The 19,649-nt window shown below is 46.9% G+C and overlaps 1 protein-coding gene and 1 pseudogene across 1 annotated transcript; both read right to left on the bottom strand.

The window, feature by feature from the left end:
- Positions 1 to 371: 371 nt before the first annotated feature.
- On the bottom strand, positions 372 to 3,378 carry LOC146752851 (C-Jun-amino-terminal kinase-interacting protein 3-like). Its single transcript, XM_085531299.1, has 4 exons — positions 2,172 to 3,378; positions 1,390 to 1,492; positions 659 to 777; positions 372 to 412 (listed from the first exon to the last, which is right to left on the bottom strand). Exons 1-4 carry the CDS (start codon positions 2,401 to 2,403, stop codon positions 372 to 374), a joined length of 495 nt encoding a protein of 164 aa, XP_085387425.1. The 5' UTR covers positions 2,404 to 3,378.
- A 1,345-nt stretch (positions 3,379 to 4,723) lies between these two features.
- LOC146752850 (C-Jun-amino-terminal kinase-interacting protein 3-like) lies at positions 4,724 to 19,330 on the bottom strand (annotated as a pseudogene).
- Between the last annotated feature and the right edge of the window lie 319 nt (positions 19,331 to 19,649).

The raw sequence follows: 19,649 nt of genomic DNA, 5'->3' as shown, positions 1-19,649 counted from the left end.
CCAGGAAAGGAGATATGAGAGAAAGGGGGAACAACCCACAAGCAGCTGGGACTGCTACACTTTCACAGCTTTATCAGACTGCTACCTGACACAAAGCTGCTTCTCTGACTGCTTCAAAGTCCTCATTGGGAACATAGAACATAAGCAGACTTCAGATACAAGAAGCTCCTTCAATATCAGCCTAAAAGGAGAATGCAAAACTCTCTTGGATTGACTAAGAAGGTAAAAACTGCAGTGAAATCTATGATGTTTCCATACGAGAACGACAATTGTTCCCCTTAAACTTAAAGAAATCTTAACAAAAGGGTTTTTTTTTTCTTGCAAACTTCCAAGAAAATCTCTATTCCAAGTGAAGCTGCCAGAATGCAGAATTACTGGCGTGAAGATTTGTGGGAGGAGGGGAAGAAGCAATCTTCAAACAAAGGAAAATAACTTACAGACACAAAGACAGCCCAAATACACAGCCATTAACTCAAGCTGTTGGGTAAGAATTACTGCTGTAGGTGCATATTTCAGTCACAGTGTATTCCAAATTCCATGCCATTTTCTAAAGGTCAAACATCCAAGTTCGGAAAAAAGAGTGAATCTAAACGCTTCTAGAAGCCTAACGGAGCTGTCTTTGCTTCAGAGAAAACAGAACAGTCCCAACAAATTTTACCTAGCAGATCTGCTTCTTCATCAACATCTCCGATCACCTCGGATCCTGCTGTGGAAAGTTCATGATAGAGGGAGTCTGTGTTGATGCCAAACGCTTTGTTCACAATCCCCTGGGTTGGGCTGTGGTTGGAAGAAAGAAAGGCAAGGATTCTTCTTACTTGGTGATGTTTAAGCCAGAACATAACTCTGAAATACTGAGCATCACAGACCAGTACAGTCAAAACTCTGAGAGTGGATTCTGCCACGGGTTGACTGAGGGAATTCAGTAAGTAAAGGAAAAAGAATGTTTTATTCCCCATACCATGTACCAATACCTACCTTGCATGACCTCAGCCTTGCCTCGCTGATGCCTTTTCAAATAGCTGATAACTACTCAAAAATTCATAGAAAACCTTCCACTGGCAGTCCTAAGGCTGTGCAGTGATGCCTACACTCCCACCAACTTCAACAGCAACCCTCACAGCAGTAAGATCAGATAAGGACTTAAATGCTGTGAACAGCCCTGGATTTCTTTTTTCCTGTCTCAGAGCAGCCTGGGCCACTCACACAGATCCTTCCATATTACTGATATGTGCCTTCCCTGGAGATCTCAAAGGCTGCCAGCACCTCATTTTTGCATTAGGCAGAATTTATGCATTTTCTGAAACAGCTGCATCTTGAGCTCTGGACCACAATATCCACCCTTCACAAAAACAAGACAGAGGGCCAAGAGCAGAAAGTCACAACCAATACCTGTTACCAGGGCGCTCCAGGCGGGGATCCTGACACATATCCAGCTCAGGAGTAGAGTCTATGATGTCCTGAACATCGGACCACTCGTCACTGCTTCCCATACCTACGTAAGACAACACATGATCTATGGCAACAGTGCTCCTTAAAGGCATTTCTGCAGCTGCAAATAGCACAGCTTGACAATGTCATGGTGCTGCATATAGTTAAAATTTCACTTTGAAACTGCACAGTTCAGTGCATGAAATCTAACCTGGTTTCTGTATAATCTGTAGCCTAAGACCAATATTTGAGGAAGAAAATAAGGGACTCCCCCTTTTGCCAACTTACATAGAAACCAACATACTTAGAAACCAAAATATTTGAAAGCTGAGGCAAGCAACATAAACACAATGTCTGTTTGCATAGAGAATTTCCGAAGGATTAAGGATGTCACCTGTGTACTACATTAGCCCCTTTAATGTGTTAGAGGTGACATTTTTGTCCTTTCCAAGCTGCCCCAGAAGTAAAATCTACAAAGCCCATGAGAACAAGAGCGTTCATTGCTTGGTTGAGGCTGGCACTGTGGGCAAGCAATAATAAAATACAGAACTGGACTCAGCTGTGAGTCTTTTTATTCAAATGCTACACTAGAGGATGTTGCACGTTGTTTTATAGTCTCAACCTGTTAGGAAACAGCTGGTGAACGTTAGCACAGGAATTTCCTCTGTATTACACAGAAAAGGTTCTGGTTCTGATGCTAACCTCAGAAACCTGTATTCATAAACATGCTCCAGCTCCCATACCTATGCTGACATTCCTCATCTCCTGCGTGACCTGGACTTCCATGTTCCGGCTGTTCCACTTTTCTCGTGTCCTCTTGTTGCTCTTGGTTGTGCCATTGTATTCGCTGATGGGTTGGATGCTCTCATTCAGGGGTGTGACAGCAGCAGAGGGCACAGATGATGTGGGAGTGTTGGACTTGGTTCCAGTGGTGCTCGGCGTGGCAGCTGCTGAGGACTGCCCAGATTCAGACATTTCATCTTGGGGACATTATGGCAATTCCAGGGTAGGGAAAGAATAAAAAGGGAAAAGCAGAGCTATATATTTCAGTTAATCTCCGGTTTGTTGGTATATGGCTGCCTTAAAGCATTAAGCAAAATGAGCCTTGCTCACTGCACTGACTAAATGCCCAGCGTTCACTGGAGACACGTGGCACTGCAACCAGAATGCAGCAGTGAGTTCCCATGCTGAACTCAGCAAGCAAATCCTACCTGTGAAAGGACTGACATCCTTCTTCTCTTACTATGAAGAGTTATCTTCACAAGCCACATCATTATGCGACCTCTTCATCATGCACCTCAAGGAAGAAGGTCTTTTCATAAGTGAAAAGCACCTCCAATTGCCACTGACTACAGCAGAAGCTGAAGGGCTTTGGCACTCGCAGTAAGCCAGGACAGCATTTCCCAAGACTGGAAGGTAACACGGACATTGCTTGGGAAAGATGCGAGCTCTTAGAGGATCCAGAAGCTGCCATTACAGTAAGCCACTGACATAACAAGAATGAGAATCCCCTGCGTTGAGAGAACAGCAGCGTATTTCTTACACCAAGCTGCAGAAGCAAAGCAGATAACAAACTGATGGTCCGATTTTGCTAGTGGGGGAAGCCCTATGTCCCCGCATGATGTTACACAGAAGCTTGCCAAGCATGGGTCTGGCTTGACAGCACAGAAGAAACAGGTGTGGTCTCCCCAAATTGATAAGGCAAGACCCAGAAACTCAAAAATAAGAAGCTGACAAATTAACGAAGGCAACAGACTTCCATTGTGAAATGTGCATGAGTGAGTCTCAGCTTTACAGACATTACAGCCCCATTTCTTGTATTAACACCTCTTGAAAAACATGGGAGACTTGTAAGGCTTTGTGAGGATTTTACACTGCAGCCCTTGTTTGTCAATTAAAGCAGCGCTGCTTCAAAGTCAGCCAATTAATGTCTTGACTGATGCAGTAATCATCCCCAGTACCAAATGAGATCTCTCCTTTCTTCACGGCAGCCCACTCTAATTGCTGCCAGTAGGGAGATGGCAAAATGAATTTGGAGAGTTCTATGTGCTGATGACTTGCAATTGGGTACAGTGACGCTCAGCAGCCGCACACCCAGACTCAGCTATAATTGTTACTGCTTGCCTCTCCCCTCCTGTGCAACTGCTGCAGAGGCTCAGACTGCTCAGCAGCTGCTTCAGGCCTCCCATCCTCGGAGCTGTGATGCTGGTTCACTAATTTCTAAGTCTTGCTCTACTGTTCTAACATTAACTGCACAACATAACAAAGCAATTCAAAATGGGATGAGAGAAATACTGAAATATATTAACCCTTTGCAGCCTTTTTTTTTTTTTTAATCTGGAATCTTATTAACACCTTCCCTTAATTAGACCGGCCACTATGCTTATCTTAAAACACCCTGCAGTGCATTGCATGGCACAAGTCAAAAGGTTCTATATTACATCTGTGCATTTATATAGAAAGGTTTATTTTTAATATTTGACCATTCAGAAAAATTGATGTCTTGTTTGGTTTCTGCACATTCAGTCCAAGCAGCCCCCACGCTCCCACATGGAAGTTCCAATGGCTTCCCTGCACATTTGCTGATTTTACAAGCAAAACTGAGATGGAAACACTTCACTGTGGCTACATGTGGAAACCACACTTCTCACCTCCACTCCAGATTCCTGTTTTGTGAGTTACTTTTCTAATAGTTTAGTTCATTTTTTGGGAACGTGATCCAATAAACCTTGTAACACTTCAGCTGCAATTTACCTGCTGTGCTTTCTGTCATACAGAGGGACAACAAAGAGTTCCAAGCATAAAGTGCAATCATAAAACCTCTTCCCCCACCCAAAAAACCACTTCTGTTGGATGAACAGATTCAGAGCTCCTTCTTGTACCCACAACCTTTAAGCATAACTGAAGTCTGTGAGAATTTCAGCCCTGCAAAAGGGATGTGCAGATGTCAATTCTTGGACTTGGGATCTAGATGTCATTTAGAAGTTCTACAGCATCTATAGAGTGATACTTGTATTGAGAATACAAGCTTCCTGCTTGTTGACATTATCCTTCTCTCACCCGGAACACATCAGGGAGTTATTACAAATGTAATTACACTCTATGATTATACACTTGTAGTTTGTAGTCATCTAGAGAGTGTCCTTTATTAAGACTACCAACCTGCCCTGGAGAAATTCCTCTCAAATGTTAACACTACCAAGGCACTTTTCTTCGCAGTCCAGAACATCTATTAAACTTCGCTGGTATCTTCCTTCTACTGTCCTTCTGATTGTTCCACTATTACTGATCCAGATATTTTACCGACTGTACAGCTCTCCTCTGCAGTCCAGGAGGCACACTGCATTGCCCAGAGCTCACCCAAAGAAAACTCCACAGCCACCACTTACCTACAGCCATACCTGTCAACCTCCTAAACATCAAATGTGCAGTAGTGACCTCCAAAATGCATTGCAAAGGCTCAACATTCATAGCAGTCATATGTCACCATGAGTAGTCACACTTGTATGGTTATAACACTGAAAGCATAGTACATAAAAACAAAAACGTTAAGGACTTTCATCTCCAAATCATTATGTAAAATAAATGTGCAACTGAATATAAAAAGAAAATAACAAAGGACAGCAACTTAAACAGAAAATAGTCATAATAAGTACACAAGTACAATTAAAACATAACTAATGTATGGCCCCGTAAGAAGGAAAACTAGCCAGAAAAGTCAAGATACACATATTGGGAAAATAAAGTCAGTTACGTGTCTGCAGTCGATGTCAGTGAAATATCAGAGCAGATGAAGAAGAAGCAAGAAGTGCATGAGCACCAGTGCTGAGATTTCAGCCATGCAGAAGAGCTGAAAAACAGCATTTTTAGTCAGAGTGCACACAAGTAGCTCGCAGGAGGAAAATTTTCCATTCCAAACTGCAAATCCAGAGTCAGATAATCAGTCCTTTTAATTATTCATATGTTTCTTCAACAGCCTTAGGAAATCCTCCCTAACACCCCAGCTATCCAAGTCTTCCATAGCCCGAGCTCTATCTGCACACTATCAGCTGACCTCCTTATTGTGTTTCCCACTTCTGAATTTTCCTAGCAAGCATCAACACAAGCCCCAGACCCACCCATCAAATACATGTAGAGCAGCACGGTACTATTTCTGCATGTTTTCTTTTTACCAGAAATGGACTTTTTGCCTGACATCACCAATAATAAATGACAAAGTCATCAAGTCAGTAACTCTCCATTACTTGAGCTTGGAAACCAAAGCTTACAATCTATGTGGATTCCCGCTGTATTCTCCTGCAATGCAGATCCTGAATTACTGCTGAGTTCCCCTCAGCTCTCACTGAAAACCTCTCAGAAGCCCCGCAATGATATCTCTGAAAGAATCATGCCTTCAGTAGTCTGGAAGGTGGATCTCACCTCAACTTTGTTCCAGCTCCTCTAAAGGCTTACACCTGCCACACATGCCTGACCAACAGAGAGCTCAAGAGCACACCCATACCACAGTGTGCAGTGCTGTTCAGAGATCCAAAGGAATACATTTTTTCCAGAAGTACAAATACGCTCTCTGTACATTTTGGCTGCCGTGTGATTGTGTGCAGCAATGTGCTGGCACACGTCAGACTATCTGAAGCTACACCTTCACATCCACATCCCACTGCACTGTGGTTTTGCTATTCCCTAACTGCAGTAAAGCTCTCCAGAAATTAGTGTAGGATCTGATTAGTGCCTTTTAAGACACCTTTAAAGCAGACCAGAAGCTCTGCAGGGAGGACACACTGCAAGCCATGCTGGGTGGATGCATCACTGGCTGTCAGGGCTGACACCAGGCACCTGGGAAACATCGTTTAAGAATCTGGTAGGATTCTGAGCAAAGACTGAGAAGTTTGCAGGCACAGAATGTGGGAAAGATGGCTCATCATGAGCGGCCTCAGCTGTTAATAAATGCACAGATCTGTCAACTAAGAGCACAATCTCTGGGTCTTTGAACTCAGACCAGTCTCCAAATGGCACAGCACCTGAAGCAAAAGGCACAACGATCCAGCTGCTCTGGTGTGGCTGCCATGCTGTGAGGCTTTTGGCAAGCCCCAGTGCAGAAGGCAGTGCACTGAATGTGACAGGCGTACTGGATATAGACAGCACAAGACTAGAGCTGCAGACCAGATGTGTGAGGAAGTGAAGAGCTTTAAAAGCACAGTGCAGGACTTGGGCAGTCAGATGTTTAGTACCCCTTTTAGCTGAAAATAGGAAGGCCAGAAGAGTGGTAAGACAAAAAGAACAACTGCTGAAGAGCAAGAGTAACTCTACTTCTAGCCCCATCTGAGGAGCAAAAGCTTTGCTCTTAGAGAGGGAAAGAGAGGAGGCAGGTTCCATCATTTCCTCTCACAAATAAGCTAAAAAAGGTAAGGATTTTATCTTCACTATATTTCTAACTGTCCTCACATATACTCTTTTCAACTTAGGGCCAGCCAAGAGATTAACACTGAGACAAGGGGGTAACAAGCATGAGGAGCCTTATAAATCCATCCCACACTGTACACCAGATCTGTGATGGGACATCCTCCCACCTCATCACAGCCACCACAAGAGTAAACTCACAGCAGGAAGAGGCTGCAAAGGGTTATGGACACAGGTTAACCTCCACCTTAATGAAAACATGGATGCTATTGACAGTGGCAGAGTGGGAAGCCCTTGCTCTGTGATGGTCTGTAAAACCTTGTAGCTGGAGTTGGACTGCAGCTGCCCGAGGCCACTCAGGTGCCAGTGGTCCAGTGTTGGGACGATCTTGGCCCCTATCTGCCTACGTACCATGCCATCCGCGAGGGGGAAGACATTCAGAGAGTTAGGACGCTCCTTCCTGCTAAACAGAGAAACAGAGAGAGAGGGAAAGCCAATCTGTTAGCTGTTTACGAGCTTCATACACAAAAGAAACAGCACACTAGCTCATGCAAAATGTTAGTCATTAGAAACTGAACCGCACTCCTTGCCCCAGCTTAGCAGTTGTGTGGATTCCCAAACCCACAGCTCCATGGTGCTGTTTCTTCAGACCCAGAGTGTCTACAGGTAGAGCCAACCATCTGCCTAGAAAGTCAAAGGGGGTCAAGTGACCAGGACAGGCACAACTGACATCAGCACCCCCATGCAGTGTTTGAAGGAAAAGCAAAAGTGCAAAGAAACTGAGCAAATTCAAACCAATGTGTCCTTTGAGAAATGGGTGCACCGTGGGAAAACGCCACAGCAGACAATCCCACAACAAAATGGGCATCATTGAATGAAGAAAGAGGCTGAAGTGAGTCACCTACACGCCACTTCTGCACATTCCACCCCAAACCTGGTTTGCACCAACAGCAGAAATCAGTGGGTTTTGGATCACTTCTAATACTAAGCAAGAGAAGTAATACTTGCATTCTGTGATTCCTCCTCCATATCCAACTACAGTCTTCTCAAAATTCAGAATTTATACAAACTTATAAATAAATGCATCACTCATAAAGCCAGATGTCTGTATTACTTTTTCTTTATCACTCTCCTTTCTGGCAAGTGCAGGTGACCAGCAAGCTGTGGATTTGATTCTCAATATGGAAGCTGGCACAGATTTGGGGACCAAGTTCCAGTGGGAGAAAATGTAGAGCAAGCAGTGGAGGTGGAAACTCAAAAAAGAAAGTAGCTTGTCAGCATGAACACTCCAGAAACAGGGCAGCAGTCAACACCTCCTTGCAAGACACCGATCTGCTTCCCTGCTCCATCAGGCTCCATGCCAGCCCAGTACAGCACTGCTCCTGGACACAGCAATCATTTCACCAAGACTCAGCTCAGCTACCACCATCACACAGTGGGACCGGCAGCCTCCAGCAGTCCCTTCAACCCAACCTGTTCTGTGATCCTGTGATCTGTGACCATGGGTGAAAAACAACTGCAGCTGCATCTGAGGCTGCCCCAGGACTGACTCAAACACACTGACATGGCAGGGGCAGAAAAGAGTTCATTTACAAAGTGAAAGCAAAATGTCTAACGGAAGAGACCAATGCTCAGCCTTTCCATTCTGAGCACTGTCCAGCTGACACGGCGCACTGCACCGCTGTGCCAGCATGGCTCCTGCTTGGAATGGCTGCTTTCTGTGCCCCATCAAGGAAAAACTGCAGGAAAGATAACTTCAGTTTCACAGTCCTGATGTTGGTGTTACCAGTCCCCAGAGTAGTTCAGAATATCCTCAGGGTTGCTATAAATTTTCAGTGCTGACTACAGCCCTTTGGAGTGACTTTCATACACCCACGTCCTTCTGGTCCAGGGGGACTCTGAGCACTTGGTTAGTTCCACCTCATGTTGTGAGGAAAAAAGCAAAAGCCTCTATAAGGGCTTGCAGTAGCCAAAACCTGGATCAGAATGCTCCTCCTGTAAGACCTTAAAGCTTAGAAAATGTAACAGAACTACTAGGTTTGCCATCATTGCAAGGTGGCAACAGCCCTCTTTGTAGGCTGAGGGTGCAGAACTCACTGCCTCAGCCAAAGTCAGATGTGCATTCTGACAGTTACTGGTGACACGCATTTCCTGCCCTGCTTAGAAAAGAGGTGTATTTTGTGCTCATATAGGAAGTGCTCAAGAAACGTGTAGATGCGGTAGGCAGGGCATGGTTTAGAAGGGAAATATTGGTGGTAGGTGGACACTTGGATCATTGGGGATCTTTTCCAACCTTGGTGATTTGATGATTCTAATTTAAAGGAGAAAAGACAACTTTTTAAAGTAATCTGGAAGGTGAAGTGCAAATGTCCAATCACACAGGGATGATCCCGGTTTGGAATCCAGCCTCTGCCCCTTCTGCTTTGGGTGAATGAGCTCCTTCCTGATGTAGCAGCTTGCTGGCTCCCTCTGCACCAGCCAAGGGAAGTGTGCCATGTGAGTGAATCTAATGCAGATGTCAGTACACAAAGAGGGCAAATAGGCCAGCACAGAACCTTTCAGCATCACACCACGACCACCCAACAGCAACCTCCAGAACTATGATTAACAAATAGCAGTAGGATTTACCTTTTCCTCCATGACTGGCGATGACTGCAGCGACAAACGTAACAGCCAAAACAGAGCAGCAATTGCACAAAAAGCAAGACAAAAAAAAAAACAACAAAAAAACACAACAACAACTATTAGAGAATGAAGGTCATGCAAACATGCAGCCCTATCAGAGACAGCGAATGCATGCACTTTTATTCATACTACTTGGAGGTGTGCACTGTACCCATTCCCCTCCTCAGATGGCAGCAGGCACACACACCCCCCAGCAGTTCTTGCACCATCTTCTCTCAAGTGACAAGGAAGCACCCTTGGTGCATTTACAGCCTTATGCAAATATGTATTTACACAGTCTACCATATAAAACACACCCAAGCACATCCACAGGTGAAGGTAACCAAATGCACTCACAAACATGTAGGAAGACATTGAGAGATTACACCCATATCCCCCCCAAAACACATCAGTGTACCAACTCACAAGTGCTGGTGTTCACCCACACGCAGCTGTGCAGACACAGGACCACACAACCCTCAAAGGCACAAACATACACAAATACAGCACACATGAACAGCCCAAAGCTTGAAATGAAGGAAAACGACCCACTTCCCAGCTGCTGTTCCTACAGATTCAGATGGAGGCCTGGCAGGGGCTGTGACAGACACAGAGAGCTGCTCTTTCTTCCCATTCTTCCAGGAACTAGCAACACGTTACATGGAATAGCATCCCTCCAACACAGAGACAATCCTCAGTGCAAGGTTTGTCCTTCATACCAGAGAACGGGGTGTGGGGGGGCAACCAGCCTATCACACTCCAACCATTACAGCTGTGATCAGGATTGGTTTGGGGCAGAGGAAAACAGAAACAACCTATTGAGGGAGCTGTCAGGAACACACACTCTCACAATCCTAACAACCTACTGGTTCTTTTCACCCCATATCTTCTCTTTCCATACCCATCATGCCTGCCTCCATTCACCTACAGAGGCCACCATCCAGCTTCTGCTCTTCTTTCCTTGTATAGATTTCTATATTTTTCCACTGGTCTGCTAGAGAAGCATCACCTTCAGATGGGAAAGGGTTACACTGTATTCTGTAATCAGTTTTATTTTTCTAAGCCACTCTCTGACATGACACCAATTTACTGCTCTGCAGAAAACACAGCACTAAGAACTTACTATATGGAAAGAACTCAGCCAGATCAGAATGTTCCTATTCCAGTTCCTTTTAGATCCGCTACAGATTTGTGCTGTCCTTCAGAGTTAGTGCAGGAGAAAGCCTAGATAAGTCTCTCTGCCTCTGGAGTTTAAGGTATAACTGCTTCAAACTGCTATATTGCTGCCCCTGAAACACTGCTGGATATTCTCCATGGCAGGAGAGATGAGCTGCTCTCTGCAGAACAAAAGAAACAGGACCACACACTGACACTTGGCTTCCTGCAATGCTGCACCCTGCCAGCTCAGCAATTCCCAGCTCCCCCTGTTCCCAGCTGAGACATGGAGATGGCAACAAGACAGAAACGCACACATCAGCACAGCTGTTCTTCCTACAAACATTCATACCTTTCAGGTAGGTGGGAGAGGTGAGTTGGACTGAACAAAGACCTAATCCACCCTGTTTCTCCTTCACCATGGGTGTGCCTAAGAGCTTGTACAGAGACATCTGACAGCAGAGGCACACAGCCCAGCAGAAGTCTCAAACATGGATGTTCTGCAGTTACAGAGCCCATTTTCCTTCAGCATCCTCCCTTCCTTCTAACACAATGTTACGTTACCAACAGCTGTGAACAAAACTCCCGTTCCCCCCAGCAGCCCTGTGTGCACACCAGTAAGGCACCAGCACAGAACCAGAGGCTGACCCCCAGACCTTCCCCTCACAGCACGATGCTCGGGCAGGAGGCCAAGCACTGGCTGGGGAAGGAACATCACGTCTGCAAGGAATCGGGGAGCAGTTTGTGTCTCTCTTGCTCTCTCCTCTGCTGTTTTACAATACACAACCAAAACCTTGATGATCTGAATTCCTTCCCAGGCACTCCAACCCAGCAAAAGGAAGCCACAGCTTCCAGAGAGCTTATATTGTTTATTTCAAGACCTGACACTTCCTTCCACTTTCTTTATCCCAAACCTAATGGACACACTAGTATTTAAATGTTACGGATCTAAACAGAAGGTACTAAAATAACCTTATGTTTAGAAAATAGGAAGAATATTTCTTCTTTTCTTCATTTGAAATTATCTTTTTATATGTGGTTTTAATATAGTGGTTTTATATACTGCACTTCATTTCCTGCTACTGCCATTCCTTTAAACAGAGGCTGGCTCTGATCACTTTGGTGCTATGAAAACAGAGGGGAAAAAAACAAAGCACTTTCATGGGCATAAGTAGATCTATTGAGTGACTGACTCAGATAAATCTTCCCTTAAGAAACTGGGGAAGAAGTTACATAAAGGCTAATGCGTTTAACTACTCCAGTTTCGCTGGCTATCACACATGCACACAGACACACACAAATGAACACTCTCTTCCATCCCCATCCATTTTATGGATCAGTCTTTTACATGATACCTGAGAACACAAACGTTGCTTTCCAGAAGACGTCCATCTGCAGCAGCACAATGAAGTCTAAGCTTTGTAACAGAACACAAAAAACTCCTCTCTGTCAAACCTTAGAGAACTTATCCACAACTCACCCTCAACCCATTACAAAAAGCTTCAGGTACAATCCATGCCCACAGGGAAAGATCCTTTGGTTTCTTTCTCTTGCAAATATGCACTCATTTGATAAGTTCCTGGATGGCAAACATTATATGGAGAGGTTATGGCCCTACCTTCTCCCAGGTACACTGCCCTCAGTTTGATTATTTCCCACAACCTGCTGCATCTTGGATCGTTCGATGTGTTCCACATAGGTCTGGATCATCTGAGAAGAGGAAAAAATACGTGAGGCAAACAGAATAAAACAAAAGACTCCATTGGACTCCATGATCATTATGGGTCCCTTCCAACTTGGGATATTCTGTGATTTCTGTTTTTTGAATATTGTTTTCCAGCATTTACTTCCAATTCCTTAAAATTTCTTTTAAAAAGTGCTATCTGATGTTCAGACAGAACCTCCCGTGTTCCGGTTTGCACCCTCTGATTCTTGTTCTGGCACTGGGCACCACTGAAAAGAGCATGGCTTCATCCTCCTTGCACCCTCCCTTCAGATAATGTTGATGCTCTCAAGTTTCTGAAGCTCTAGTCACTGTCAGGATGAAAAACCCAATTCTCCGATGTGGTTTTATGGGTAAGCTAAGAGTTTGTTTATTTGGAAGGAATCAGGCAACAGCTTACCTCTGTGTGACGCTGATGTAAAGCATTATACTCTTTCTTCATTTCTGATTCACGCTCCTCCAGCCGTGAAACTGCCAAGAAAAGATTCCACCCATCAGCTAACATACAGATCTAGACATGCTCCATGCAAGAGAAGCAATGAAACCTGCACTACACTAGTGTGGATATGTCGCACCCTGTAGATTGCTCTGATTTTTATACCAAAGAAAGGGACAGCCACAGATTTCAGGCTTTCCACAAACTACATTAAAACAAACAAGAAAAAACAGCACATGAAGAATATCTGCAAGTATATGCTCATGGAAAGCAAACTACATAATCGTATCTGGTGCACAACTTTGCTTACTCTGATCTGCATAGTTTTTGGTCTTCAGCTACAACTGTCGAGTCTGAAATTCAAGGTGTTCCACTTGGATTTGTAGCTCTTTCTTCTCCTGTTCCAGTGCATCTTCAAACTCTATGAACTTCTGTACAGGGAAAAACCAGAGAAGGAAGCAAGGATGAGGAACAGACCTAAATGTATTTGACTTTTCCTCTTCTCTCCTCCTATACTATGTGTGCGTATATATACATATATATATGTACACACACAAAAAAAGCAAGAGATAAGAATTTCTATGTGCTTTAAGTTAAAACAGCATTTACTCAAGCTAGAAATACTTATCTTCTAAAATAAAGTAAAAGATGTACTTTGTGTATCATTAAGATATAATCTGCTGGCCAATGCAAGTTATGTAAACCAACACGGTTCCATCATCTTCAACAACACCTTTATCATGCTAGGCTGAATTTGGATTCCTGTTAGTTTTATGTCAGAAAAGCCAAATTCTGTGTCTACGGTCACGCATTTAGAAGTGCCTACGTCAGAAATCTCCTTCAGACATCAGAAAGTTCCCACTATTAATGATGTTGCATCTAAATTTTGCAGGAAACATACAAGCCTTGTGGAAAACCAACCCACAACCGTCACACCTCACAGTCTCCTTTGCAATCCACTTCCCAGATCTCAGACCAGAGGTTTTTTCAGGCACACATCAGAGAAGGGGTAGAGAGTTACATGGTAAAAACCAGAGCAACTTTGACAGGTGATTCTATAAGGATGGCACATTCAGCTCCAGAGCTGCTAAGAAAAACTTGAGTCTTACTTTTTCAGTTCTGTAAGTTGAGTTATGCCTCAATTGGTGCAGAATGGAAGCAGTGAGTGATGAGACCTCACAGCAAGAAAATCCCGGCCAGTCTTCTCTGGGCATCAGTAAAAAAGAAAAAGTTCTAACCAAGACAGCCACACTGAGCAACAGGCCTAAAGAAGCCATTTCACTTGGTTTGGACTGGTTGAAGCTATGCTAAGAAAAGCAGTATTTCCCTCTGCCCCCTCTCAGGGTTTGCTGGAAGCACTCCATGCTAATGCTCTGTTGACAAACTTCCAATTACAGCCCAGCGCTAAATCCCTCTCCCTTCTCACTTGCTTGGCTTTCACTCTTGTGCAGCTCTCCTGGCACAAGGTGCCCATCTCTTCCCAGCTCCCCACCCAGGCGTGTGCCACCCAGCCAGGCAGGAATTGTGCTTGGAGTAGCAATAAACTTTAACTGACTCTAAGGAAAATATTCACAGAACTCTCAACAGTAAAAGAGGAAGCAAAAGAAAGCAGGAGACCAATTTTATTCCCACTATGTAGGTCAACTTTAATAGGATTCCTGGATTTGCTACCGTTGCTTTGGTTTAGTTTAGTGAAACCGATTGGAAGATTAAACATTCCACACTAAGGCTCTTCTTAGTCCTGTCTGTCTTGCAGCCTCAAAGTACTCAAACAAACTGCAAACTAGCAATGAGCCGACCACGTGGAGAAGAAACAGAGACAGCAGCATTAAAAATTAATGCCACTCTAAGTGTTCTCAGGGAAGAAGAGCATCTCAGGTGAGTGCACTGCAGCAATATCCTGCTCCATCTCCTACGGAGATCGAACACCAGCTCTGGGCACAGGGACCCAACGGCTCCTCACTCTGTCTGGCTCCAAAACGCTTCTTGGCTGTTCCTCCATCAGAATCTCCCAGCCAGTGTCTCTCCCTGCATCAGAAAGTCAAGACAAGCAAATAAAGTGGGTGCCGTGGGAGTGGCCACCCAGCAAGCATGGGGACATGGAGGCACTGTTCTCTAAGGAACTGAGAGAGACCTGAAATCCAGCTGCCCTGGTCCTTATGGGTGACTTCAACATTGCAGATGTTAACTGACAGTAACACACAGCTATCTATTTTCCACACATATGTTTACAAACTGCACCAGAACAGAAGGAAGGGATGCCATGGAGCCTGGACAGGCTCAAGAAGTGAGGCCTCAGGAACAGGTAATTCAAATGATGTTGAAGGGAAAATCTTCCTTTCTTTTCTACCCCACTACAATGAAATCAATGGGTGAACTGGAAGAACAAAGAGCCCACTCCCACTTGTCCTGGGAGAGCAAAGCCGAGCACAGCATTACTATTTTTTCCAATCCCTTCATACTTGCTTTCAAAGGATAATTTTCCAGCAGTTATAGGAGCCAGATATATTTTAAACAGTTAGTAATGATGGAACATGACGCTGCTGTACACATACAAATTAGTCTTGCTGGAGCCTCTCCCTGGATTTCAAGCAGGATCGCTGGTCTCTAACATCTCAGGATAAGGTTACAACCAGCACCATGGTTCACACGCTCATCGTTAAATGGAAAACAACGAGCACAAAATCATCTTAAGTGAAAGAACGAGTATTCCTCTGCAAAGCAGCGGTACACTGGAGATGGCTGAGCTTCCTGCATTACTGGCTTTCAGAGGAAGAAAATGACTAAAAATAGTAGCATGCGGTCAGAAACCATCATATCATATTAACAATAAATCAGGCAGAGTGAGCTGGATGTGCATATATGCAGAAATCTTATTATAAGGTCTTAATCTGGGCTGGCTGGCAGCACGTATTACATGCTGACGGGAACAGCAGCAGCTCAGCCGTCACCTTACCCTGCGGCTGGGCAGAGAGCAGCGCTGGGATGCACTGCCCGGGAGAACAGGGAGGATGCACAGCTGGATGCACAGCTGGATACACAGCTGGACGCACAGCTGGATGCACAGCTGGACGCACAGCTGGACGCACAGCTGGACGCACAGCTGGACGCACAGCTGCCTGTGAGGAGGGGGCTGTCTGCAGGGCAGGAAGGACTCACACCGCATTCCACTCCCCACCTGCAGGAAGGCTGTCAGCCAAGGAGCCAATGCAGGCTGTGCAGCCTCCAACTCACAATTTGGGGCAGTAATTAACTGGCAATTCAGGAAGTTACGTTGACAGTATTCTGTCTTAGGAGGCCAAGACAAAGAAATAGGGCAGAACCCACTGGTGGCAGGACGCAGTACTGCCTGGTGGGCAGATGCTTTGAGCTACACCCCACGCTCAAATCTTTGCTATCCTCCCCAAAGAGAAACACTCCTCTGAAGGAACACCTCCACCTGCACAGGAGCACACAGCCTCAGTGAAATAACATCCCCTTGACAACTGCAGCCCTTAAGGGCTTTTGCTTCTCTTGCTAATTTCAAGGATTCACAAGCACATCTTTTATGTGTTAGCTACTTTATAGTTGTAGATTGGTCTTCAAATGCTTCTGTGAAATCAAATGCTGTTATTTTGGCATATATCAATAAAACCATCTCCTGGATTCCTATTCCAAGGGATCTGAGCCTTTTTTTGAAGAATGAGATGCTCTGCCCTTTAAATGCTCTCCATGAAGCAGGCCTGGTGCTATGGCAGAGCCAGGGCAGGCAGATGGGCTCTTCCCAGCCCTGACACAGCTCTGCCCCCGCACACCATGGATCGCTGTAGAGGAGCACAAAGGGAGCACGGGCAGCTAACAGAGCTCTTCAAGGCAGCCTTGTGGTAAGTGGGGCTGACAGGGCAGGAGGTGCTACTCAAGTGCAGCAGATGAGACCGGACTGGGAGATGCCACTCATGAAGAGAATCAAAACATCACACAGGAGGAACGAAGCGATGCTGATGGTCAGAGAGGAGCTGGGACTGGGCAAGGGCATGCAAACATCGTGACTGCAATGAGAAGACTTGAGAGAAGGGAGCTGAGCACAAAGCAAAGATGAGCCCCAGGTCAGCTGCAACACAGTGTGAGGAGACAGACAGACGTGCTGCCATCTCCAGCCAACAGGATGTCACACAGGTGAACATGCAGGGTGATCACACCAGATAAATCCTACCATTGTCATTTTGAACAGTGCAACACTCCAATTCATGCTGAAGCCTTCCAGGAAAGCCACCTGCTATTGCAGCCCCACACGCCCAGGGATCAAACCAGGCACAGCCAAGTGTCACCCAAACCAGCTGCACACAGATCCCTCCATGGGGCACTCCAACCTGACCCTCCTCCAGCAGGCAGCGAGCAGAGCTCGGCTCGTGCCACCAACACAATGGAGACCAAAGGCAGGACTGGTTTCTATTAATACTTCAGTGGGGCTGGAAGCTGCAGACCCAGGACAGGCAAAGCACACAGCGCCGAGTGCTGCTCAGGGACGGAGATGGGCTTCCCCTGCTACAGAAGTGCAAGGCGTGCTCTGGTGGGGGGTGCATTTCTCTGCTTACAATGAGCTGATGAACAGCAGAATTCTCTGTAGCATAAGAGATTTTCACTTCCATAACACGTAATCCACTGCACAGGAAGAGGCACACAGGAAACTGCTGCAGGTAATGGTGTGCTTTGGTCACACACAAAGGGAATGACAGCTGTATCTCACACACGTGAGCTGATAGCAGAGGCTACACAGGGGGCAAAACCCATTTGTTCTCATAGAAGCACATTATCTATTCCTTTCTGCTAACAAGGCCCTATGCAGATACTTTTTTGCCCATTCAGCTCAGATGCGCCTGAGGATGACAGAGTGCTTTTACATCTGCCAACAGCACCGTGCTGTGGGTCCGAGCGTCCCTGCAGGATGTAAATGTTGTCACCACATCTGCTTCCAGGAGCAGGCACAGCAGGAAGCAGCACCCCCTGTACCTGGTAAACTGAGAGCAGAAAGATACGAGTCCAAAGATGCAGGATCCATCCATGGGGCTGTTCCACCCCACGCCCCGAGCCCCACTCCTCCCCAGCAGCAGCACATTTCCAAGTATTTAATTCTCAGAAGCTACAAAATACCGGCTTGTGGAATGAAGTCCCACACTTGGAATTGCTTTTCAATCCCTCCCTGCCTTCATATGAATTTGAAAAGATCAGCTGTAAGTTTTATTAACACATACGTAAAACTTAAGGCTACAACCCAAATTGACCAGCATTAGTACAGGGCGATAAATGTCCTGGGCTCACGTCCTCACCATCCAGCACCCAGAGCACCTCCATTGAAATACTGCACGGCGCTTTACTCTGGAGTCATGAAGGGATTTCATTTACCACATCTAAGCAAATCAAAACCCGACTCTGAGCAAGACTCCTGGGATGGAAAAAACCCTCTACTCTCCCAGTGTTAAAACACAGCCAATACAGACGCATACATTCCTTTCCCAGCAGCTTTGCAAAGACATGCTGATGACACGGCAGCATTACACTTCTAGCGGTACCAATGTGTCCGGCACGTCACAGACCAGCCCTGCTGGAGGCCGGAGCCGCCCCGCTGCGCCTATGGCCAGAAAGATGCCGGTGGTGTCGGCGGACTCGAGCGCTCAGTGCGGAGCAGCGCGCTCAGCTCAGCTCCTTTGTCCCCGCCTGAGGCGCTGTGCCCCGATGCCGCCCGCTCCCAGCACCTGCCGCAGCCCTGGGGATCCGGGACCCGCAGCGCCCGGGGAAAGGCCGCTGAGATCAGACAGGGAACCATCTCCAGGGCAGGGGAAGTACAGGGAAGACATCAACCACCTGAGGGCCGCGTTTAAACCCGAAACCGGCAGGAATCCTCCAGTCATCCCCGTGCAGCCGGTGTTCGAGCTCGGGGCAGCGCAGCAACGCGGAGCCATTCCCAGCTATTCCCAGCCATTCCCAGCTATTCCCAGCCATTCCCAGCCATTCCCCTTCCCCTCCGCACGGGCTGCGCGGAACGGATGGAGTGGGGCCGGGAGCGCGGCCTGCGATGCTGGTACCGCCGCAGCACATCACATCACATCGTATCACATCATCACATCGCATCGCATCATATCATCGCATCACATTGCATCACATCCCCGGCCCTTGGCGCCGCGCACAAGATGGATGCCGGGCCCCGTTGGCGCTGGGCCGCTCTCACTCACCTCCTCGGCCTGTTTGCGCAGCACCTTCTCCCACTCGTACTGTGTGAGCAGCTGCTCATTGTCCTCCTGCAGCAGCTCCAGCTCCACCTCGTGCTCCTGGTTATCGGTCAGCACCGAGTCCAGGTTCTCCAGCACCGTCACCACCAGCGGCATCAGCTCCTTCACCACCTCCTCGTTGTAGCAGTGGATGAGCCGCTCGAACTCGCGGTAGATGCTGTTGGCCAGGCCTGACACCCGCTCTGACATCACCGACCCCGAGCAATAGTCGTCGCCCGGGTACCCCCCCACGCCGCCATCATCCAGCTGGATCTCCAGCATCGTGCCAGCCCCACAGCGATGCGCTGCGCCCCGCGTCGATCCGCTCCGTTCTGTTCCGATCCGCTCCGTTCCAATCCGCCGCTGCCGAGACCTACCGCGCTCCGCCCGCCAACGGGACCCAATGAGCCGCGCGGCGCCGCCCCGACACCGAGACGCGGCGCTGAGCGGATGGAGCTGCGGCCGGGCGGGGCGGGGTGGAGCTGCGGCATCCCCGTGTGCGCCGCGCGGGCTGCGCTGCCGCCGTGTGCGTGTATGGAGCCGCCAAGGGGCGGGAGGGGGGGAGTCACAGAACGATGCGGGGCCAGAACGAGCCGAGCTG

The sequence above is a fragment of the Coturnix japonica genome, unplaced genomic scaffold (assembly GCF_054131305.1).
Source record: "Coturnix japonica strain WE unplaced genomic scaffold, WE-NBRP24 Scf041, whole genome shotgun sequence".
Taxonomy (NCBI): Eukaryota; Metazoa; Chordata; class Aves; order Galliformes; family Phasianidae; genus Coturnix; species Coturnix japonica.
Note: the sequence above shows the minus strand (reverse complement) of the source record. Positions and strands in the feature narration are given on the sequence as shown.